Consider the following 26153-nt stretch of genomic DNA (forward strand, 5'->3'; position numbering starts at 1 on the left):
CCAAGCTTCTGTGACAGTACCGCTTACTTACCTATTAATGTTTTCACCATATTTCACTGTTCCAAAGAGAACAACTCCGGCAAAAGCATAGCAAAGGAGCAACAAGAACATGCCAACAATAATAAAGAAACTCTTGTACATGCTGACAACAACGGTCAGCAGCAGCATCTTCAATGTCACCTAGTGGACAAGCAGGTATAGTAAGAATAACATGTTACAAAATCTTCTCAAGCATAGCCTTGGTTGCATTATATAGTCTCAAGCATTTACACATTACACTTTTCTTGTAGCATATTCCAACCAATACAGATGTGGAAAAATCGTCATCATGTGTCACTGTTCATGGAATCTACATTTGTCTGAGCCTGAACCCCCATCTTAACCACTTCAGCCCCGCTAGGTGAAACCCCCTTCATGACCAGAGCACTTTTTACACTTCGGCACTACACTCCTTTCACCGTTTATCGCTCGGTCATGCAACTTACCACCCAAATGAATTTTACCTCCTTTTCTTCTCACTAATGGAGCTTTCATTTGGTGGTATTTTATTGCTGCTGACATTTTTACTTTTTTTGTTATTAATCAAAATGTAACGATTTTTTTGCAAAAAAATGACATTTTTCACTTTCAGCTGTAAAATTTTGCAAAAAAAACGACATCCATATATAAATTTTTCGCCAAATTTATTGTTCTACATGTCTTTGATAAAAAAAAAATGTTTGGGCAAAAAAAAAATGGTTTGGGTAAAAGTTATAGCATTTACAAACTATGGTACAAAAATGTGAATTTCCGCTTTTTGAAACAGCTCTGACTTTCTGAGCACCTGTCATGATTCCTGAGGTTCTACAATGCCCAAACAGTAGAAAACCCCCACAAATGACCCCATTTCGGAAAGTAGACACCCTAAGGTATTCGCTGATGGGCATAGTGAGTTCACAGAACTTTTTATTTTTTGTCACAAGTTAGCGGAAAATGATGATGATTTTATTTATTTATTTTTTTCTTACAAAGTCTCATATTCCACTAACTTGCGACAAAAAATAAAAAATTCTAGGAACTCGCCATGCCCCTCACGGAATACCTTGGGGTGTCTTCTTTCCAAAATGGGGTCACTTGTGGCGTAGTTATACTGCCCTGGCAATTTAGGGGCCCAAATGTGTGAGAAGAACTTTGCAATCAAAATGTGTAAAAAATGACCGGTGAAATCCAAAAGGTGCACTTTGGAATATGTGCCCCTTTGCCCACCTTGGCAGCAAAAAAGTGTCACACATCTGGTATCGCCTTACTCAGGAGAAGTTGGGGAATGTGTTTTGGGGTGTCATTTTACATATACCCATGCTGGGTGAGAAAAATATCTTGGTCAAATGCCAACTTTGTATAAAAAAATGGGAAAAGTTGTCTTTTGCCAAGATATTTCTCTCACCCAGCATGGGTATATGTAAAATGACACCCCAAAACACATTCCCCAACTTCTCCTGAGTAAGGCGATACCAGATGTGTGACACTTTTTTGCTGCCAAGGTGGGCAAAGGGGCACATATTCCAAAGTGCACCTTTCAGATTTTGCAGGCCATTTTTTACACATTTTGATTGCAAGGTACTTCTCACACATTTGGGCCCCTAAATTGCCAGGGCAGTATAACTACCCCACAAGTGACCCCATTTTGGAAAGAAGACACCCCAAGGTATTCCGTGAGGGGCATGGCGAGTTCCTAGAATTTTTTATTTTTTGTCACAAGTTAGCGGAAAATGATGATTTTTTTTTTCCTCTTTTTTCCTTACAAAGTCTCATATTCCACTAACTTGCGACAAAAAATAAAAAAATTTTAGGTACTCGCCATGCCCCTCACGGAATACCTTGGGGTGTCTTCTTTCCAAAATGGGGTCACTTGTGGCGTAGTTATACTGCCCTGGCAATTTAGGGGCCCAAATGTGTGAGAAGTACTTTGCAATCAAAATCTGTAAAAAATGACCGGTGAAATCCGAAAGGTGCACTTTGGAATATGTGCCCCTTTGCCCACCTTGGCATCAAAAAAGTGTCACACATGTGGTATCGCCGTACTCAGGAGAAGTTGGGGAATGTGTTTTGGGGTGTCATTTTACATATACCCATGCTGGGTGAGAGAAATATCTTGGCAAAAGACAACTTTTCCCATTTTTTTATACAAAGTTGGCATTTGACCAAGATATTTTTCTCACCCAGCATGGGTATATGTAAAATGACACCCCAAAACACATTGCCCAACTTCTCCTGAGTACGGCGATACCAGATGTGTCACACTTTTTTGCTGCCAAGGTGGGCAAAGGGGCACATATTCCAAAGTGCACCTTTCGGATTTTGCAGGGCATTTTTTACAGATTTTGATTGCAAAGTTCTTCTCACACATTTGGGCCCCTAAATTGCCAGGGCAGTATAACTACCCCACAAGTGACCCCATTTTGGAAAGAAGACACCCCAAGGTATTCCGTGAGGGGCATGGCGAGTTCCTAGAATTTTTTATTTTTTGTCGCAAGTTAGTGGAATATGAGGCTTTGTAAGGAAAAAAGAAAAAAAAAGAAAAATCATCATTTTCCGCTAACTTGTGACAAAAAATAAAAAATTTGAGGAACTCGCCGTGCCCCTCACGGAATACCTTGGGGTGTCTTCTTTCCAAAATGGGGTCACTTGTGGCGTAGTTATACTGCCCTGGCAATTTAGGGGCCCAAATGTGTAAGAAGTACCTTGCAATCAAAATGTGTAAAAAATGGCCTGCGAAATCCGAAAGGTGCCCCTTTGCCCACCTTGGCTGCAAAAAAGTGTCACACATGTGGTATCGCCGTACTCAGGAGAAGTTGGGGAATGTGTTTTGGGGTGTCATTTTACATATACCCATGCTGGGTGAGAAAAATATCTTGGTCAAATGCCAACTTTGTATAAAAAAATGGGAAAAGTTGTCTTTTGCCAAGATATTTCTCTCACCCAGCATGGGTATATGTAAAATGACACCCCAAAACACATTCCCCAACTTCTCCTGAGTACGGCGATACCACATGTGTGACACTTTTTTGCAGCCTAGATGCGCAAAGGGGCCCAAATTCCTTTTAGGAGGGCATTTTTAGACATTTGGATCCCAGACTTCTTCTCACACTTTCGGGCCCCTAAAAAGCCAGGGCAGTATAAATACCCCACATGTGACCCCACTTTGGAAAGAAGACACCCCAAGGTATTCAATGAGGGGCATGGCGAGTTCCTAGAATTTTTTTCTTTTTGCATAAGTTAGCGGATATTGATTTTTTTTTGTTTTTTTCTCACAAAGTCTCACTTTCCGCTAACTTAGGACAAAAATTTCAATCTTTCATGGACTCAATATGCCCCTCACGGAATACCTTGGGGTGTCTTCTTTCCGAAATGGGGTCACATGTGGGGTATTTATACTGCCCTGGCTTTTTAGGGGCCCTAAAGCGTGAGAAGAACTCTGGAATATAAATGTCTAAAAAAATTTACACAATTGGATTCCATGAGGGGTATGGTGCGTCCATGTGAGATTTTATTTTTTGACACAAGTTAGTGGAATATGAGACTTAGTAAGAAAAAACAAAAACAAAAACAAACAAAAAATTTCCGCTAACTTGTGCCAAAAAAAATGTCTGAATGGAGCCTTACCAGGGGGGGGGGGGGGTGATCAATGACAGGGGGGTGATCAATGACAGGGGGGTGATCACCCATATAGACTCCCTGATCACCCCCCTGTCATTGATCACCCCCCCTGTAAGGCTCCATTCAGACATCCGCATAATTTTTTACGGATCCATGGATACATGGATCGGATCCACAAAACGCATGCGGACGTCTGAATGGAGCCTTACAGGGGGGTTATCAATGACAGGGGGTGATCAGGGTAATCAGGGTGATCACCCCCCTGTCACTGATCACCCCCCCTGTAAGGCTCCATTCAGACATCCGCATGATTTTTTACGGATCCATGGATACATGGATCGGATCCACAGAACGCATGCGGACGTCTGAATGGAGCCTTACAGGGGGGTTATCAATGACAGGGGGTGATCAGGGTAATCAGGGTGATCACCCCCCTGTCACTGATCACCCCCCCTGTAAGGCTCCATTCAGACATCCGCATGATTTTTTACGGATCCATGGATACATGGATCGGATCCACAGAACGCATGCGGACGTCTGAATGGAGCCTTACAGGGGGGTTATCAATGACAGGGGGTGATCAGGGTAATCAGGGTGATCACCCCCCTGTCACTGATCACCCCCCCTGTAAGGCTCCATTCAGACATCCGCATGATTTTTTACGGATCCATGGATACATGGATCGGATCCACAGAACGCATGCGGACGTCTGAATGGAGCCTTACAGGGGGGTTATCAATGACAGGGGGTGATCAGGGTAATCGGGGTGATCACCCCCCTGTCACTGATCACCCCCCCTGTAAGGCTCCATTCAGACATCCGCATGATTTTTTACGGATCCATGGATACATGGATCGGATCCACAAAACGCATGCGGACGTCTGAATGGAGCCTTACAGGGGGGTTATCAATGACAGGGGGTGATCAGGGTAATCAGGGTGATCACCCCCCTGTCACTGATCACCCCCCCTGTAAGGCTCCATTCAGACATCCGCATGATTTTTTACGGATCCATGGATACATGGATCGGATCCACAGAACGCATGCGGACGTCTGAATGGAGCCTTACAGGGGGGTTATCAATGACAGGGGGTGATCAGGGTAATCAGGGTGATCACCCCCCTGTCACTGATCACCCCCCCTGTAAGGCTCCATTCAGACATCCGCATGATTTTTTACGGATCCATGGATACATGGATCGGATCCACAGAACGCATGCGGACGTCTGAATGGAGCCTTACAGGGGGGTTATCAATGACAGGGGGTGATCAGGGTAATCAGGGTGATCACCCCCCTGTCACTGATCACCCCCCCTGTAAGGCTCCATTCAGACATCCGCATGATTTTTTACGGATCCATGGATACATGGATCGGATCCACAAAACGCATGCGGACGTCTGAATGGAGCCTTACAGGGGGGTTATCAATGACAGGGGGGTGATCAGGGAGTGTATATGGGTGATCACCCGCCTGTCATTGATCACCCCCTGTAAGGCTCCATTCAGACGTCCGCATGTGTTTTGCGGATCCGATCCATGTATCCATGGATCCGTAAAAATCATGCGGACGTCTGAATGGAGCCTTACAGGGGAGTGATCAATGACAGGGGGTGATCAGGGAGTGTACAGTCATGTGAAAAAATTAGGACACCCTTTGAAAGCATGTGGTTTTTTGTAACATTTTTAATAAAAGGTTATTTCATCTCCGTTTCAACAATACAGAGAGATTAAAGTAATCCAACTAAACAAAGAAAACTGAAGAAAAGTCTTTTCAAGATCTTCTGTAAATGTCATTCTACAAAAATGCCTATTCTAACTGAGGAAAAAGATAGGACACCCTCACATGTATTCCCTCTTAAATTGGCTCAGATCTCACACAGGTATATCACACCAGGTGCACATAATTAGTAGATCGTTACTCTGCATGTTGAATGAGGCTTGCCCTATTTAAACCTCAGACATTTAGTTTGGTGTGCTCCTGACTGTTGAAGTGAGAGTGAGCACCATGGTGAGAGCAAAAGAGCTGTCAGAGGACTTCAGAAAAAAGATTGTAGCAGCCTATGAGTCTGGGAAGGGATTTAAAAAGATCTCAAAAGATTTTGAAATCAGCCATTCCACTGTCCGGAAGATAGTCTACAAGTGGAGGGCTTTCAAAACAACTGCCAACATGCCCAGGACTGGTCGCCCCAGCAAGTTCACCCCAAGAGCAGACCGCAAGATGCTAAAAGAGGTCTCCAAAAACCCTAAAGTGTCATCTCGAGAACTACAGCAGGCTCTGGCTACTGTTGATGTAGAAGTACATGCCTCTACAATCAGAAAGAGACTGTACAAGTTTAACTTGCATGGGAGGTGTGCAAGGAGGAAACCTTTGCTTTCCAAGAGAAACATCGAGGCCAGACTGACATTTGCCAGAGATAAAGTTGACAAAGACCAGGACTTCTGGAATAATGTTCTTTGGACAGATGAGTCCAAAATTGAATTATTTGGACACAACAGCAGAGGACATGTTTGGCGTAAACCAAACACAGCATTCCAAGAAAAGAACCTCATACCAACTGTGAAGCATGGAGGTGGAAGTGTCATGGTTTGGGGCTGCTTTGCTGCAGCAGGACCTGGTCAGCTCACCATCATAGAATCCACGATTCTGTGTATCAGAAGGTGCTTGAAGAACATGTGAGACCATCAGTTAGAAAATTAAAGCTGAAGCGGAACTGGACCATGCAACATGACAATGACCCAAAACATACTAGTAAATCAACCAAAGATTGGCTGAAAAAGAAGAAATGGAGAGTCCTGGAATGGCCAAGTCAAAGTCCAGATTTGAATCCCATTGAGATGCTGTGGGGTGACTTGAAAAGGGCTGTACGTGCAAGAAACCCCTCAAACATCTCACAGCTGAAAAAGTTCTGCATTGAGGAGTGGGGTAAAATTTCCTCAGACCGATGTCGAAGACTGGTAGATGGCTACAAGAACCGTCTCACTGCAGTTATTTCAGCCAAAGGAGGTAACACTCGCTATTAGGGGCAAGGGTGTCCTATCTTTTTCCTCAGTTAGAATAGGCATTTTTGTAGAATGACATTTACAGAAGATCTTGAAAAGACTTTTCTTCAGTTTTCTTTGTTTAGTTGGATTACTTTAATCTCTCTGTATTGTTGAAACGGAGATGAAATAACCTTTTATTAAAAATGTTACAAAAAACCACATGCTTTCAAAGGGTGTCCTAATTTTTTCACATGACTGTATATGGGTGATCACCCGCCTGTCATTGATCACCCCCCTGTAAGGCTCCATTCAGACGTCCGCATGATTTTTACGGATCCATGGATACATGGATCGGATCCGCAAAACACATGCGGACGTCTGAACGGAGCCTGACAGGGGGGTGATCAATGACAGGGCGGTGATCAATGACAGAGGGGTGATCAGGGAGTTTATATGGGGTGATCATGGGTGATCAGGGGTTTATAAGGGGTTAATAAGTGACGGGGGGGGGGGGTGTAGTGTAGTGTGGTGTTTGGTGCTACTGTACTTACCTACCTGAGTCCTCTGGTGGTCGATCCTAACAAAAGGGACCACCAGAGGACCAGGTAGGAGGTATATTAGACGCTGTTATGAAAACAGCGTCTAATATACCTGTTAGGGGTTAAAAAATTCGGATCTCCAGCCTGCCAGCGAGCGATCGCCGCTGGCAGGCTGGAGATCCACTCGCTTACCTTCCGTTCCTGTGAGCGCGCGCGCCTGTGCGCGCGCATTCACAGGAAATCTAGGCTCTCGCGGGAGGACGCGTATATGCGTCCACCCAGAAGAGCAGGACCGCCGGCAGGACGCAATCCTGCGTACGGCGGTCCTGAGGTGGTTAAAGAGGACTTTTTTGGGTCCAGACATTATAAATTAAGTTTCAGGATACATAGGGTATACTGCAGGGATCTAACTGCACTTACTATTTTTCCTGGGCGTTGCTCCGTTCGCCCGCTGTGGCCCCAGTTATATTCTCTCGCCATGTATGCTAATTTTAGCATCAGTACAGGGAGGAGGAGACTGCCCTGTTTCTCAGTGGGCGTTCCATCTCCCTGGCTGTAGCACTTTCCAATCACAGTGGCGAGAGTCACAGCCAGGGAGAAAAAAAACTTCACCTTCTGCCTGGGTGTGACGCTCTCCGCTGCGATTGGACAGCGCTACAGCCAGGGAGAAGGAGACGCCCACGGAGAAAGACTCAGTCTCCTCCTCCCTGTACTGATGCGAAAATTAGCATACAAGTCGGGAGAATACAACAGGGGCCACAGCGGGCGAACGGAGCGGTGCCCAGAAAAAATAGTAAGTGCAGTTAGATCCCTGCACTATGCCCTACATATCCTGATACTTAGTTTATAATGTCTGGACCCATGAAAGGTCCTCTTTAAAGTAAATAGTTGAGTGGTGCATACTGTTAAAGGGGTGTGATGAATGCTTACTGGCTTGCTTGTAACAGCAAAATATACCAGAAAACTTTGTATAGTAAACCACTAAGGGGAAATCATGTAAGGGAAAAGGCTTTAGATCCGAACTATTCTGTTGTGAGGAGATCAGTTACAAATATCTGCTGGAAGCCAATATCTGCAGGAGCAAAATGTTGTTCAATTAGACCTGACCATATCTCCCACCATTTACAGGCTCGTTCATAAATATAAGGGAGTTAAGACTTTGAGGGTGATGTCTTTTTATTTACAGTACATGCAACTAAAATAAATTACTTATTGAATAAAATGTATTTTATGTCTAATATTAAATAACCAAAAACACAATTAAAATGAAACTAGTATGACTGTAAATTGACAAGCTAAGTGGCATGATGACAAGTGACCATGAAAAAGCAATTTATGCTCTGGTTGGAGATAAAAGTAAATTGAGGGTAGTTATTTTTCTCTCAGCAGGTCCACTTTTAGAAAAACATGATTTGGAGAAAAACATTCTGGTCCACAGATTATTTAAGAGATGTGTGCCCAAAATAAAGCAAAGATATCTTACATAAAAAATATACAACAGGTCTTTGAAGTGAGGTTTATTTCCAAGAATACACAAACAATAAAACAGAGCAATTTACAAACATAAATCAGTAAGAAAAGGCTTTCTGTGAACAAATATCATTTATTAAATTATCTATTTTATCTATCAGTATCTATTCTATCTATCTATATCTTTCTATCGGTATCTATCTGTATCTATCTAATCTATCTATCTATAGGTATCTATCTATATCTATCTATCTATTTATCTATTTATCTGTATCTATCTGTCCATCTATTTAGATATCTATCTGTATCTATCTATCTATCTATCTATCTATTTATCTGTATCTATCTGTCCATCTATTTAGCTATCTATCTGTATCTATCTATCTATTTATCTATCTATCAGTATCTCTCTCTCTATCTATCGGTATCTATCTATCGGTATCTATCTATCTATCAATCAATCAATCAGTATCTATCTATATATCTATCTATCTATCTATCGGTATCTATCTATCTATTTAGATAAGCAGAAAAATTCCACGGCACTTCCAAGGCGTAAAAAAGTAGAAAAAGCTTTATTCACCAGACCCGCGGGTCTGGTGAATAAAGCTTTTTCTACTTTTTTACGCCTTGGAAGTGCCGTGGAATTTTTCCGCTTATTATTTGGAGGGGGATCGCCTTCACAGCCGCAGGCACTCCATCTGTACCTCATAGACAGCTGTGCTGCCCATACGCTTCTATTTTTGCCTATCTATTTAGATATCTATCTGTATCGATCTATATATCTGTATCTATCTATATATCTGTATCTATCTATCTCTATCTATCTATATATCTGTATCTATCTATCTATCTATCTATCTATATATTGGTATCTATCTATCTATCTATCTATATCTATCTATATATCTGTATCTATCTATCTATCTATCTATCTATCTATCTATCTATCTATCTATCGGTATCTATCGGTATCTATCTATCTATCTATCTATCAGTATCTATCTATCTCTCAATCAATCAATCAATCAACCAACCAGTATCTATCTATTTATATATCTATCTATTTATATATCTATCTGTATCTATCTATATATCTGTATCTATCTATCTATCTATCTATCTGTATCTATCTCTCTGTCTATCAATCAATCAGTATCTATCTATCTATCTATCTATCTATCTATCTATCTATCTATCGGTATCTATCTATCTATTTAGATATCTATCTGTATCAATCTATATATCTATATCTATCTATCTATCTATCTATCTATCTATCTATCTATCTATCTGTATCTATCTGTATCTATCTATCTATCTATATCTATCTGTATCTATCTATCTATCTATCTATCTATCTATCTATCTATCTATCAGTATCTATCTACATTTATCTATCAGTATCTATCTGTATCTATCTATCTATTTATCTATCTACAGTATCTATCTATCTACAGTATCTATCTATCTACAGTATCTATCTATCTATCTTTATACTGTATACCTTGACTAATACTAGCATCTACACATGGATTAGGTACCAAGTTGCCACCTGTCCACTGATCAATAGCATACATTCCGCCATAGAGGCTGGCCATGAAGCTGCTATGGCATTTCTAGAGACCTAGTTGGTCCCATCCTGATGCTGCTGGGTAGTAAGATTCTGTGCAGGACTCCGTTTTCCTGAGTATCTATATTGTAGCAGACAAAGGGAAGGGGAATTGCCCCAAGAGTTATGAAATATGGGCTGATAGGGCAACAATCACCAGGCCTGTAATAGGGCTCAATTTAAGGGTTCTGCCATTCTGGCAGAATGGGTTAAAGCAGAATAAGCAATACTTCCTTCTCTGATCCCCCACTTACTGGATCCCCATTAATGCCTAGAAGTGCCTACTCAGCCCATTATTGTCTGGTCACCACTTCAGCCAGGAGACCAGCAGGAACCTGCTCAGGATGAAATGATAAAAAGGAGACTGTCGCTCCATTCTTCTGTTCTCTTCTGTGGGACTGATGGAGCGATGTCTGCATTAGTCCTATAGAGGTTAATGAAGCAGGAGACCAAAATGTGCAATACCGCTCAATTGAAACAGGGGGTTCAGGTACCACTGTTCTTTGGCTCACTAAGGGTCCCAGCAGCATCAGATAACTAATACAATGTAATACATAAGCTAATGAAATGATAAAAACAGATACTTACATGCTTTCCACATATAGAGAAAAACCTAAAGACGATTATACAGGCACCCATCATATAGGTATACTCATTCTGTAAAGGAAAAGTTCACATTTACAAGACAGCTTTCTTGGAGGGAACACAATTCTCATCGCACATTCAGAAAGAAGACTGCATTCTCCATATGAATGACTTTATATTGGACAGCTGCACCAGTTTATTAAACTTCCATAACACACCATTAGATGACCGACAGCAGTCTACTGTGGACTTTTCTCTGTAAACCAGATACACATTATCAGGATGCTGCTCAAGAGTGGGGTGTTCAGATTGATCTGGTCGGGAACATACTTAGGCTACATCCACATGACTGCAACACGGATGCCTTTCTGAAAAACAGCCCCCTTGAATTGTATAGGTGCTGTCTGTCCGTGAAAAAAGACAAAATAGGACATGCTCTACTGTATTTTTTGTTGACCATTATTCACGGCTCATTAAAAAAAATTGCCGTGTGTCTAGAACCATAGACTATATTGGTGCTGAAAACAGCCATGTTACAGCTGTAAAAAAAAAAAAAAAAAAAAAAAAAAAAAACAGCCATCGCATGTCCGTTTTCACTGTTGTCTAAATGTAGCTTTATTTGAAGCAGTATTCCTATCTCATAATGTTATGGCATATTACATAGCTCCTGTCCAACTAATGTACATGGAAAATCTGTGAAGGAGAATCACCACTTTACTATTGCTGCAGCCCCCTTCATTCTTTAGGATCTCGAAGGTCCTGTTATGTGGATGCGCACTGGTCAGTTTGTGATGCCATAATTTAGTATGGTGGGAAACCCCTTTAAATCTGCTGTTTGCGTATCATCTACTGCCAGTTGGCGCAGCTAGAAATGACTGGGCCCCACAGCAAATTTTTTCGCAACGCCTTCCTTTCATGCCGCCCCCATTCCTGTGGCTACTAAAGATCTCACTCTCAGACCAGGCAGGCAGCTGTTCCATCCGTTTTCTACACTGTCTATACTGTCACTGTATATGATGTTATTGTGTAATACTGTTGAGGGGGCTCTGACAAAATCTTTTAGTCCTCCTCCTCCTTCTGGATGGGCCCCTTCTGGGTCAGGGCCCCAAAGCAACTGCTTCCCCTATAGCTACGTCCCTATCTACTGCTATATAACACACAGATGAGTAATAGACCCACTTAACTTTAGCATAGCTATACTTAGAGTTACTGAGTCAAGAGGACAATAGGTATATGAATAACTGTGGAAATAAGAATCAAACGAAGAAGGCATCTTACTAGTAAGGCAAAATGAAGTACGACCCAAATAACTCCCAGGGAAGTTACAAGCAGGTCATAGCGATTTCTTCTGCTTTGCCAAAACCCAGCTGGTGACATGGCTGTTATCTTCATTGTTACCTTTACAAGAGAAATCAGTTCATTAATGAAACAAGCATCTTTCCAGCCTTCCAACTGTGAAAATAATTCAGTTATCTTGCCACATGAAAAACATATAATCCGGGCTAAACATGTATATATCTTATATATATAAAAATGAGTTTCTGTCTGTCTGTCTAGAAATCTGTCGGTCCGTCTGGACGTTCTTTATGCGCGACCACACGACTGGACCGATCTTCACTAAATTTGGCACACAGGTACATCAAGTGTCCAGGAAGGTTTTAGACTGGGTCTCAGCTCTCTAGGACATACTGTTCCTGAGATATTCCCAAAAAATTGACCTGCATTAGCCAATAGAAGCTAGCAAGCCTTTCACTGAAATCCTAACTGCCATTTACACGGTCACATGTCCCTTATTAGCCAATAGAAACTCGCAGGTCCTACTCCAGGTTTCCATAACAACTGATCACAGGTTTTAGCATGTCCTTAAATATTCAGTATTATGACGTATGATGGCACAACTACACTGCTACATGCATGGGGAGAAGGGGCCACTATTAAACGGACGGGCGCCGTGGAGTACACTGTTAAAAGGGCGGGCACTGTGGAGATCACTGTTAAAGGGGTGGTCAATGTTAAAGGGATGGGCACTGTGGAGGTCACTGTTAAAGGGGTGGTCACTATTAAAGGGATGATCAATGTGGAGGTCACTGTTAAAGGGGCAGGCACTGTGGAGATCACTGTTAAAGGGGCGGTCACTGCTAAAGGGACGGGCATTGTGGAGGTCACTGTTAAAGGAGTGGACACTGTGGAGGTCACAAATAAAGGGGCGGGCACTGTGGAAGTCACTGTTGAAGGGGCAGTCACTGTTAAAGGGTCGGGCACTGTGGATATAACTGTTAAAGGGGCGGTCGTTATGAAGGTCACTGCTAAAGTGGTGGTCAATATTCAGGGTGCAGGCACTGTGGAGGTCACTGTTAAAGGGGCGGGCACTGTGGAGGTCACTGTTAAAGGGGCGGATACTGTAGAGGTCACTGTTATGGGGGATATTGTATATATATTTATGAAATGAAATAGATTAAATATAGCTGTGCAAAGCCGGGTCCTTCTGCTAGTATCTAGATATATATATATATATATATATATATATATAAATTGTATTACCAGCATATTGCAATATCTAATATTATTTATCAATATAGTCCCATCAACCTTACTGGAAAATCTGCAGTTTTCATGCATTGCACAGAAAATACCCCTATATACGTAATGCCATGTTGCTATATACACACAGACCTAGTCCTGACGAAGGGGGCAATCCAGCCCCAGAAATGCGTAGACCACCTGTGAATAAAGATACCCTCCATCAACTATACCACCTCTGATGTATCATTCACGTGAACCTCGGCAGCGCCTCAAGTGATCCTGACCTTTTTTTAAGTTATCGTCTATATACACATAGTGTCTTACCTCCAAAACAAAAATGAAGGTGAAAACCACTGACATTGTTGCAAGAGGCACAGTCACAGGATCATCAACATCCCACTGGAAAATAAAAGAAAGCCATATGTCCCAGTGATATATTATATATTAACATTATAGGCAATAAGCAATAATATCTTGAAAAAAACGTAGCATTCAACCCCTTTCTGATATTTCTTTATTTTTCTGCATTTTAGTTTTTTACTCCCTGCCCTCTAAAAGTCATACGGCTCACATAGCCAAATGAGGACTTATGTTTTTTTCTTTGGCAGGGTAAGTTACACTTCCTAATGGCACCAATGGTACAATTGCACCATTGTCTTATGGGATTTGGTTTTACAACATTCATTCTGCCATTCAGAGTGGATTGTGAACTTACCCTGGAAAATAACCTAAAAGTGGCCCCATGTTGTAGGTGGGTTCAAACTGACAGAAGACGGGCCAAAACAAGTAGGTGGGGACAACCGAAGTAGGCGAGGCCTGAAATACTATAGTGCAGAGCAGAATACCCCCTCAGCAGAACCAAATACCACAGGACAGCACAAAATATTGCCGCCCTCATCATAGTATTCAACTGTATCACCATCATGAGGACGGTAATACAGTTCAGGAGGGCATCTGAAGCCATTGAGCATCTGATCGTTATGTACCTGGCCTGCAGCCATCAAGAGAGCTTGATTGGCCCCCTGGGCTTCGGTCCACCGGGAATTTTCCCTGTAGGGTCTATGGCCAATCCACCCCTGCTGCCATTTATTCAATCAGTCATTATGATCACAGAAATACCAAATTGCAACAACCAAACAAAACCATTGATTTTAGTAATTTAGATTATTTTTCCATTACTGAGTTCGGCGTGGGGAACAAATACCTTTATAGTCAAATATTTCGAGGATTTTAAAATATGTCAATCCCAGTGATGTTTATTTTTTGTAAAATGGGGAAAGAGGGCAATTAGAATTTTTGATTCATTTAGGTATTCTAATGTTTTAAAAAACTGCGGTTTTATCATATGATCATTGGATAACCTATACTGTACATTGCAAGCAAATAAAGCTCTGCAAATAGACCATTAACATCTGATTGGCTGAGGTCTGACACCCTACACCCCTGATCAGTTGTTCTGCAGTAGCTCTGATGCCGGAAGATGGCGCCAGAACTACACAACTCCATGCGCTGTGTAATAGATGAAGCTGGTTACGGCAGTGGTCCTCTCATTGATATGAATGGGAGCAGTGCTTCAGTAACCAACTCCGTCCACTACATAATGGACAGAGCTCTGTGGCTCCAACACCAACTTCCAGTGCCAGAGCTACTGCAAAACAGCTGTTTAAAATGGGGCCTGGGTGTCAGACTCCTTTTTTTTTCAGAGCCCAAACAACCTTTTTAGTATTGCTTAAGGGATGTTGTTTATCCTCACCCTCTTACGATGGTAACATACATGCTCTGCCACTGGATGCTTTCTAGTTAGCAGTGGAGGCAGGGCAATGGAGCTCCAACTCCTATTAATGAATATTACCAAAACCTGCAAAAACCCTAAAGCTTCTGCCACATGTGAAAAATTTGATTCTTGGAGGTATGATTTAAAATATCTCATACAACAATAGCTGGGGGTATCTAGGAGGGGCTGGAAGGAGGAGGCCCCGGAGCAATGGTCCCTTTTGCTGCCCTTTAATCTGAAATTTACTACTGACAGTGATATTAGTAGAAGACAGTGGCCATTAAAACAGGAAAACCATGAGACTACAGGACCAGTAAGAGTTTTAATTATTGTATAGAAGCTGCAATTTTTGCACTTGTGCTGAAAGACATTATAGTTCTCAAACATCGCACACAGCAAATAAGCATAATAGAGCTAAAAACAAACATAGAGGATCTCTAAGCGCTGAAATTGCTGGAGCCTAACTAGGGGGATCCCTGTATAACATACCTTTACAGACAGAAGAACCGATTGTGCGAGGACAAGTACTGCTATAGTCCTCTTGAAAAATGGATGTTGTGTGATATCATACATTCGTGCTCTGAAACCATCATTATCTAGGAAATGAAAGACAGGTGAATATATTTTACCAATAATTTTACAAGGCCGAGCTGACAAATTGCTGCTCTGAAGCTGTTTTTAGCTGCAAAGCATTTAAAACTGCGGTGCATTTCATGAATTGATTGCGGCTAACAACAGATGGATAAACGGCAGTTTACAATGTTCTCTAGGAAATCAGTAGCACAAATGATTTGCAGTGTTTCCCTAACTTGACTAGGTTTATGCACACAGACTGCATCCGTATTTTGCAGATCTGTCAGGAGAATGCCCCCTTAGTAAGTGATAACGTGTTGTTTTCTGACAATTGATGCTGAAAATTGCAAAACTGGAATGCCCTTTAATAACTATGTTCCAGACTAAGGAAATGGAGCACGAAAGCCTTAGCTGGGAAATGCTACAAATCATTCATGCAGTTTTTTTAGAAGAAAAAAAAGGAAACAGCAGGTATACTTTAAATTTAAGCGTTCTTTCCTACTAAAATCAAATGCATCTGCTTAATGTGCAATATATCAGCAATATAATAAGATGCTGAAAGAATTATCACATAATACAGCGTATTTTCTGATCTGATACTAATATTCATACTTCAACTTCATCTCTAGTGAAGTGAATCTACATTTTAAACTCCTGCCTAGAACACACCACGGAATTCCAGTATTCATTCAATTGTGTAATGTAATAGATAAGAATAGGCACCCATATGATAATGAGCATAAGCACATTATGGAACATGTGTAAGTTGATGTTATAGTATTCCACAGAATTGCAAGCTCTGTAGCAGAATGTTGTGAATTTAATTTATCATCATTATAGAAAGGAAGAAAGAAAAAGAGAATCCAGCACTGCTGACTTCTTAAAAAACGGATTCTTTATTTACAGGATACAAGCAGGCCAAACTTTTGACGCGTTTTGAGCTACGCTTGCCCTTAGTCAAAAATACATTAGTATACAAATCCAAAAGTTAAAATATGGTATGTGCAAAGTACTGAGCCAATCAATATCCTGAAACGTCATTAATTAGATAATAGGATACAAGCTGGTTAAAAGAAGCAAGATGGTTACAATTAACCGGGTGGAATAAGAACTCATTAGGAGAAAAGTGTGGACACTGTAACACTAGTAATAGTTCAATGAATGTTCAGTTTGGGCAGTGTTCACATTGAAATCAGTACAAACATATAAAACAGGCAATATCGAGGGCCAGTGCAGGCGAGTTGTCACGGACGTTCCCGCCACAGGTGGCAGGAGATCTGTGAGACTGGCAACACGTGGTTTGATCTGACATGTTTTCCTTTTGGATCAAATCAGTGGCATTGCAAGGGAGGTGCGGCGGGTGCGGGCAGCACCGGGAGACACCAGTCTGATGGGGTGAGTGACGTTACCCGCCAGACCCAACACCACTAGCACTCCCCACCCCCGGTAAGCGATCTGTCTGCTAGCACTGCCAGTGACTACGGACCAGGACCTGCTCTGTATCTGCTGCAGGACCTGGGATGATGTCACTGTCATGTGATTAGAAGGGGCGGAGCTCAGCAGTGGAGAGAAATGGTAGGAAAGGACCTGTGATGATGTCACTGTCATGTAATTAGTGCAGGGGGCGGAGTGTTGTATGAAGTAGAAGAAAAGAAAACAGATGGCTTTATTGAGTGGAGATGCTGGGAGTTTTAGTCCTCTCCTCTTCTACCTCCTCCTGTAATAGAATGTGTCGGCAGATAAGAACCATTTGGCCCATCTAGTCTGCCCAATATACTAAGTACTATGGATAGCCCCTGGCCCTATCTTATATGAAGGATGGCCTTATGCCTATCCCATGCATGCTTAAACTCCTTCACTGGATTTGCAGCTACCACTTCTGCAGGAAGGCTTTTCCATGCATCCACTACTCTCTCAGTAAAGTAATACTTCCTGATATTACTTTTAAACCTTTGCCCCGCTAATTTAAAACTATGTCCTCTTGTAGCCGTTTTTCTTCTTTTAAATATTCTCTCCTCTTTTACCTTGTTGATTCCCTTTATGTATTTAAAAGTTTCTATCATATCCCCTCTGTTTCGTCTTTCCTCCAAGCTATACATGTTAAGGTCCTTTAATCTTTCCTGGTAAGTTTTATCCTGCAATCCATGTACCAGTTTAGTAGCTCTTCTCTGAACTCTCTCCAAAGTATCAATATCCTTCTGGAGATATGGTCTCCAGTACTGAGCACAATACTCCAAATGAGGTCTCACTAGTGCTCTGTAGAGCGGAATGAGCACCTCCCTCTTTCTACTAGTAATGCCTCTCCCTATACACCCAAGCATTCTGCTAGCATTTGCTGCTGCTCTATGACATTGTCTGCCTACCTTTAAGTCTTCTGAAATAATGACCCCTAAATCCCTTTCCTCAGATACTGAGGTTAGGACTGTATCATTGATTTTATATTCTGCTCTTGGGTTTTTACGCCCCAGGTGCATTATTGTCCTCTGATATCACATAATACCAGGCTGGACATGCTGGGGGTAGTTTTCCTCCCAGCTGGGATCACTGTCAGCACTTTCTGGTAGGACTCCCATCCTCCCCTCTCTGAGAAGTTATTTCCTGCCTCTTAGATCATGTCTCTTCTTCCTGAAAAGTGGCAAAATATAGTCACATCTCTCAGTTTTTACGCCCCCGGTCTTTTCTAAAGGGGGCATGACAAGAGTGGTCAGGGGCAGTGGCGTAGCGTGGGGGGCCGTTGCCCTGGGCGCCAGACTGCAGGGGGTGCTGGCCGTCGCTTGTGGAAAAAAATCTATGAACGTACTGAGGTTTGCTTTGCTGCACTGCGAAGCTCCGCAGAGTGAGGAGCTGTATCAACAGAACGAGCGCACGCCCTGATGAATCACCAGGGCGCGCACTGCAGTACAAAGCTCCGCCCACCTTCCAGGCGGGAAAGACACTGTGGAGCCAGAGCAAGAAGAAGAAGATGATTGCCGCAGTGTGCCGCTTTAGGACTCCACAGCAGGCAGCCTGAATGAGCGTTGAGCGACACTGACAGTGAGTAAGTCAGGCAGCATCCTGACTGTTAGGTGTAGGGTGGGCAGGAGGTATATTAAGGGTAATAGTGGTGATAGGCCTGGTATAAGGACTGGACAGCAGAGATGGCATCCTCTGGGCAGTACTGTCTCTGGTCATCCTTCACTAGCACCCTGACTGCCACCTGCATAGCCTGGCCCTCATGGCACTTCACTGCCTGCTGCTTGGTTATCAATGAGTGACAGTCAGTGTCAAAGGCTACGTAGGTGGCAGTCAAGGCGCTGGTGAAGGATGACCAGAGACAGTACTGCCCAGAGGATGCCATGTCTACTGTCCATATACCAGGCCTACCAGTATTACCCCTTTATATACCGCCTGCCCGCCTGGTCAGGGTGACCCGGCGGGCAGGTGGTATATGAAGGGGTAATACTAGTGGTAGGCCTGGTATATGGGCAGCAGAGATCTGTATTATTAGTATATATAATTCCCGCAGTATTATTAGTATATAATAGCCCCCTCTGTATTATTAGTATATATAATAGCCTCCTCTGTATTATAATAAATAATTGCCTCTCTGTATTATTATAATATATAATTGCCCCATTGTTTTATTAGTATATATAATGGCCCCTCTGTATTATTAGTATATATAATGGCCCTCTGTATTTATTGTATATATAATGGCCCCCTGTGTATAATCACAAAAAACAAAATGGCTGCAGACCGTTATATATACAAACAATAGAGCTAAGAAATGGTGGTTATTCTAGATAAAAGTGGTACAATACCGACTATAAATGAATAATGGAAGCTCTTAGCGCACATACGTGTCAGGCCTATCTACCAGGCGTCAAGGTGGCTTCCGTAGATGGGTCCCTATCACTAAAGAATCTGCCTCACTTTGGACTTACTTAAGCCTACAATATTCAGGGCAGTGTAAGAACCAGCTACAAATGTACTCTGCTCAGAAGTCCCAGGTAGATGGGTGTGTTCAGTCTAAAAGAGGTGCTACCCTCAATATATTGCAAGAAAATTTAGACTAGAACCTTCAGAATCACAGGTGCATATCCATGAAGCAAACATAATCACAAAAAACAAAATGGCTGCACACCGTTATATATACAAACAATAGAGCTAAGAAATAGGGGTCATTCTAGATAAAAGTGGTACAATACCCTGTGTATAATGATAGTAAAGGATAGTAGAGGATGATAGTAAAGTGAGGAATCTAAAAATGTTTTCTGTGAAACTCTGCAGAGATGAGACGTGGCTGAAAGAAGGTATCATGACGGTCTTATCTCCAAATGAATACATTGAGGAAAGGCTACATCACAGGAGATGTCACTGGATGTAACAGGTATGGTGCTGTATTCTACTGTATATAATAATGTCATCCACATATCTGTTTCACGGTAGGGTTGGAGAATGGATATAGAATTTAGCCCACCCCGCTGCATCCTGGCTGCAGACTTCAGGTCACACTGTGTGTGTTCTGAAATCTGGGGCCTCACACCCATCTGCTACATTATCTATACTCAGAGAGTTATCACTGAGTTATATGTAGTGCTACATAGAACTGCAGGTGACACCTACTACATTATCGGTAAAAAGGGGGGGTGTCCACAGGTTGACACCACCGGGTGACACCAGCCCTAGCAATGCCACTGGATCAAATGACGTCTTTGTTGTTTCTGGTGCTTGACACACCTTCTATCCCCAGGTGTTGCTATTGTGGCCATTTAACCTTCTCTATTTATTGTTGTTTCTCCCACTATACTATGCAGTTTATAGCTTCTGTTGGACATGTGGTTAGCTTGTGTTTGGTTCTCGGCTGAGTTCCTGGTGCTACCAAAGCTTCATTGAAGATAAGTGTTTCTGTTCCCTTTTGTATTTTGTTTATTATATGTGTGTGTGTTCCCTTTCCCTGTTGTTTATCATTAGGTCTGAGGGAGACTCCTGTTCGTCCTTCTTTTTGGAGGAACAGGTAGACTCAGTCCTGACATTAGTTTCAGGGTCCTATAGGGTAAGATAGGATTCTAGGTATCCGGTGTATGCACTTGCCTACCTTTGGGGCCTGTTCATACTGGTAGTCTGTCAGGACTGGAGTTGGGGTTTTCTCTAGGAGGTGTCCATCTTCCTTCCCTAGTTTCCAGGTCTTATTCCGGTATCCCCTTTCCCTCCTATGCTCGGTGTGGTGTTTTCCTCCCACACACGAGCGTGACAAGAGTACAGTGCTCCCTCAAGACACAATGGCCTCAGGATATAATATTTTCAACATACAATGATCTTTTCTGACCCATTGTAAGTTGAAACTAGACTCAACATACAATGCCTCAGACTCAGATCCAACCAATCAATGTTACTTCTCTGGTAAAATATTTGAATTATGTATTAGTTGCTACTTAGTAGCCATAGCTGACTGTTATATGTAAGGACTTGTTTTATTTGTCTTAGTTATCTGCTTACTTTTCTTAAAGGGCTTCTGTTAATCCTTATAGTGCGATATATTAATATATAATGCTATTACTCATTTTGGTTCAGTAGTTAATTCAAAAAACAGACTTTTATAATATGTAAATTACCTGTCTACCCGAACACCGAATCCAAACTTCACTGAGAAAGTCCAGGTTCGGGTCCAGGTACCCGAACTCGCAAAGTTCAGTATGAACCCGAACTTTGCAGTTCGGCTTCACTCAACCCTAATTACCACTTGATTGTTAATTATTATGGGGGTGGATATATGTCTGCCTCTGAGAACCACTATATTGTCATCACTGCTTAAGAAAAGTCCCATTGAGAGGACTGAAATGTTGCTATCTGGTGAATAAACCCACATTTTTTATTTTGGAAGTGCCGTGGAATTCTCTTTTTTATTTTTGCTGTTGGTGGATCGCCTTCCAAGCCGTTGGCACTCCATTGTTACTTCATAACCGCAGTGCTGCCAATCACACCTTTGGTTTGTCTATGTCTATATATATATAAATATATATATATATATATATATATATATTTAAGTTGCTTTGACAAAAATAAGGGGATAGACCACATGTAAAACAAATGAGCGGCAAGCAATTAGAAGCTCTAATACCTGGACGAGGAGGGAGGTGGAGTGGTTGAGCTATCTTCAGTCTGCTTTTAAGATCTTCCCATCTCCTCTGATCAACAGTTAGCAGAGCTGTTCCCTGGGTTAAATGAGACATGACAATCATATAAACCAGATATAAAAAAAGTATAGCGTCAAAGCCAGTAGTAGTTGTATTTATAAATGACAAGTAAAAAATCAATTGAATGCGCTAGATGAATACATACATATTATTTCCTTTATTTTTTTTAAGAAATTTTACTTTTATATGTATTTGTAGTTACTCTATATGGAGTCAAATAATAGAGATTACTTTTTGGCGTAACTTTTTTGTGACATACAGCAGAGAGGTTCCAATTTTCTTAAAATATATACAGTAATTGTCACTTGCCCAATCACTTACAAGACTCAAACAATATATTAATCCATTCAGGATCGGGCCATTTTCAAATTTTTTTTTTTTACTCCTGTCCTTCCTGGAGCCATAACTTTTCTATTTTTCCGTTCATTTAGCAATATGAGGGCTTGTTTTTTGTGGCTCAAGTTGTACTTTCTAAATGTACAGTTTAATATTGCATATTATGTAGTAGGAAACTGGAAAAATTCCAGATGAGGTGGAATCAGAAATATAATGCAATTCCGCATAGTTTTATAGGTTTCGTTTTTATTGCATTCACTATGCAGTAAAACTGACCTTTTCTCTTCATTTTCTGGGTCAATACGATTACATCAATGCCAATTAGTATAGTTTTTCTTGCGTTTTAATACTAAAAAAAAATTCCTTGGAAAAATTGTTTTTCTGTGCATTGTGATATTCTGACTCGCATAACTTTTAAATGATTTTTAATGATGCCATTTTGGAACGTATAACTTTTACATAGAGTGTATAGCTTTCCCAATCTCTGCATGTTGAAGCCGTTCGCATCCTGGAGATAGGATACCCCTCAGATACCATGGTCACAATTGACCACACTGAGGGGTTACATGTCTGCAATCAGAGTTATCGTTAATCGTAGACATTTGCTCCAGGTGTCTGGTGTGTAAAACAGTAAAAATCCAGTGGCTATGGTGCCTGATCCGCTCCTGAGCAGGCCCCATTTTTAAACCCCAGATTTCTGAAGTACATGTATGGCGGCAGTCCTGAAGGGGTTAATACAAGTTGTAGAAAATTAGCATGGAGCACATATGCTACAATATACTCAATCAGTATTTTAATTATTCTAATGTAGAAAAATCAGGTTTAGGGCTGAGGGTCACTACCATCTGCAGTCTGGTAAACTTGGTCTGTGTGTTGGCCTCACCTGACCCGAACTAACTGCATCATAGTAATTTATGATGCAGTGAGTTCCTATCTGACATCATCATGGGAGTACAGTAGAATTGACCCACGGTCAGATAGGAACTCAGTGCATCATAAGTCACTATGCTGCATTGAGTTTGGGTAAGAGGAGCTGTCATCAGTCCAGGAGATGTATCCGACACACGGCCGCATTTCCCAGACTGAACACAGTTGCGTGCATGAGCCCTAAAATGTATACAACAGGAAAGCAGATGCTACAAGATTTGCTTTTCATTGGTTTGCTATATGAGATCTCATATTTATGACTGCTCACTAAGGATAGGACCAGACATGACAGCCTGGTCAACTCCTGGTCAATACATAGCTGCAACGTGGCTGAAAACCACATGCCCATGCAAGCTGCAGCTGCTTTCTATAGGTTGTCAAAAATTTGGTTATTGTTAGAGGGAACCTGTCACCATGAAAAAAGTGCAATCTATTGGCATCATGTTATAGAGCAGGAGGAGCTGAGCAGATTGATACATAGTTTTATGGGAAAATATTCATACTAGACCTAGGAGTCAATGATTGATAGTCTTCTGTGTATCTATGTACATAGTTGTCAGTCACTGAGTAGGACCGCCCATGAGTCCTGAGCTCAGAAACTCCATAAATCTACCGTATATACCAATCTGCTCAGCTCCTCCTGCTCTATAACATGCTGCTTACGTACTGCACCTCATCTTCAAGGTGACATGTTCCCTTTTTAAGTATCCTTTGTGGATTCAAAATAACATCAAAATATTTAAGTATGTAGTCTTTTCATGTAAGGAGTCAGTTTGTTGAGTAGAGATAAGCAGAGGTTTACTCATCTACATAATATCATCAGTATACAATCACAAAAGCAATAACATGAGGTTATGTATTCTGAGGTTTGCTGATTCTGAGGATCATACATTGATTGCACTTTATCTCAAGAAAATTGATTCAGAAATGCTCAAGAACACTAGTGAATTTTCCATTTCGCTCAAACGTTCATTTAATTTCAGAGCTTTTCTGACCAGAATGATAAACTGAATGAGTATATTTATAGTATACAAAACAGCAGCACAGATTAAAGACAGATAGGACCGCTTTATCCTGGGGTGGCAATGACTTTATTCATGCCAGTTGCATTGTACGTAAGATTCATTTGTGGAGGTGTTTTCAAAATGATTGCCTGAATGTTGGCATCTTTGTTGAATATACAGTATCATATGGCTATGATTTAGGCTACTTTCACACTAGCGTTCGTCGGTCCGCTCGTGAGCTCCGTTTGAAGGAGCTTACGAGCGGACCCGAACGCCTCCATCCAGCCCTGATGCAGTTTGAATGGATGCGGATCCGCTCAGACTGCATCAGTCTGGCGGCGTTCAGCCTCCGCTCCGCTCGCCTCCGCACGGACAGGCGGACAGCTGAACGCTGCTTGCAGCGTTCGGGTGTCCGCCTGGCCGTGCGGAGGCGTGCCGATCCGTTCAGACTTACAATGTAAGTCAATGGGAACGGATCCGCTTGAAGATGTCACCATATGGCTCAATCTTCAAGCGGATCCGTCCCCCATTGACTTTACATTGAAAGTCTGAACGGATCCGCGCAGGCTACTTGCGCACTTGCGAATTTTTTTAAAGTTATTAATGCAGACGGATCCGTACTGAACGGAGCCTCCGTCTGCATTAATATGATCGGATCCGTTCAGAACGGATCTGATCAAGCTCAAGTGTGAAAGTAGCCTTAGAGGCACAGAGAAAATCTATTCACTTGGAAACATTGGGGGAGATTTATCAAGATTGGTGTATCCATACACCAGTCTTGATCTTCCTGCATGCCAAGAGATGGATCTCATTTATTAAGACGACGAGAAGCTTGAAAAGTTGCAAATCATTTGCAACTTTTTTACGCCATAATAGTGGCATAAACTCTTTAATAAATATCCCTCATTGTTTTTATAATTAGAACGATTTTCTTTATAACCTAACAGGAAGTCAACTATATGTGGTTGCAGTATACTGTATAGACATTTGAATAACATGTTAAAGAAGAATTACCGCAAAAAAATTATATTGTCTGACCTGTTATATGATACATGATGTAATCTGTAGTGAATGTAATCTTCTTACCAGTGTCTGTATTTGTGAGTTATAACCTCCCTTCTGCTTCTCAGCTGTGTCATGTGACCAGCAATCAGACATTCCAACTGACACAGCATCTTATGTGTGGACAGGAAGTCAGTTTCTCTGTGTATTCCTATGGGAGCCTCAATGTTAGTCTCATAGGAATGAATAGAGAAGTAACTGATTTCCTGTCCTGTGTCTGTTGGAGATCAGAGAGTTGGTCACATGACACAGCTAAAAATTAGAAGGGAGGTTATATCACACAAATACAGTCACTGATGAGAAGATTACATTCATTACAGATTATATCATGTACATTTCTAGCAGGTCAGAAAATACAATTTTTGAAAGGACTGCTCCTTTAAAGCTGGCCATAATTTTCAGTATCAGTAAACTAGACCATGTAACATACCAAGGCTGTTGGTCCATCCAATATAATTCCCCAAACTGCTTTGTACACTAAGGTATAAAATGTCACAGGCAAGAATGCAATGGCTTCATGTTACTGGGCTGTACGGGAAAATATGCCAAGATGATGCCTCTCTCATACAACACTTCCTGCTCTGCTGTTTTTAGCACAAACTGAACCACAAAGAGGTCCTGCTCTGCCTGCCCCTTGCACCCACTAAATACTAGTAACACTGCTGCCTTTCATATAATGCCTCCCAATTATTGGCCGAAATACAGTAAGAAGAAGAAGCTAAAATGGAGAGAGCTCTTACTATTAGGGTACTTTCACACTATCGTTAAAGTTTTCCGGTATTGAGTTCCATCATAGGGGCTTCAGTTTTGTCCCAATGCATTCTGAATGGAATGACATCACTGTCCTATGGTGATCGAGCCAGATTCTGATTAGATAACTTCTGTTCATTATCAACAACCACCCCTAGATGAAGTTGTTAGTATCATAGCTGTGTTTCTCCTTGTGCACTTACAG

At 41.7% G+C, this 26153-nt stretch overlaps 1 protein-coding gene across 2 annotated transcripts in view; it reads right to left on the reverse strand.

Moving 5' to 3' along the window:
• The window catches only part of NALCN (sodium leak channel, non-selective), a 759765-nt gene that overhangs the window by 20857 nt on the left and 712755 nt on the right, over positions 1 to 26153 (reverse strand). For both annotated transcript variants that reach the window (XM_044284936.1, XM_044284935.1), the window contains 6 exons: positions 21794 to 21887; positions 15610 to 15716; positions 13671 to 13745; positions 12102 to 12221; positions 10827 to 10895; positions 32 to 180 (listed from right to left, as the gene is read on the reverse strand). In XM_044284936.1, coding sequence (XP_044140871.1) covers positions 32 to 180; positions 10827 to 10895; positions 12102 to 12221; positions 13671 to 13745; positions 15610 to 15716; positions 21794 to 21887 — 614 coding nt within the window. The remainder of the gene's footprint in view (positions 1 to 31; positions 181 to 10826; positions 10896 to 12101; positions 12222 to 13670; positions 13746 to 15609; positions 15717 to 21793; positions 21888 to 26153) is intronic.

This window comes from Bufo gargarizans, chromosome 3, assembly GCF_014858855.1.
Source record: "Bufo gargarizans isolate SCDJY-AF-19 chromosome 3, ASM1485885v1, whole genome shotgun sequence".
NCBI lineage: Eukaryota > Metazoa > Chordata > Amphibia > Anura > Bufonidae > Bufo > Bufo gargarizans.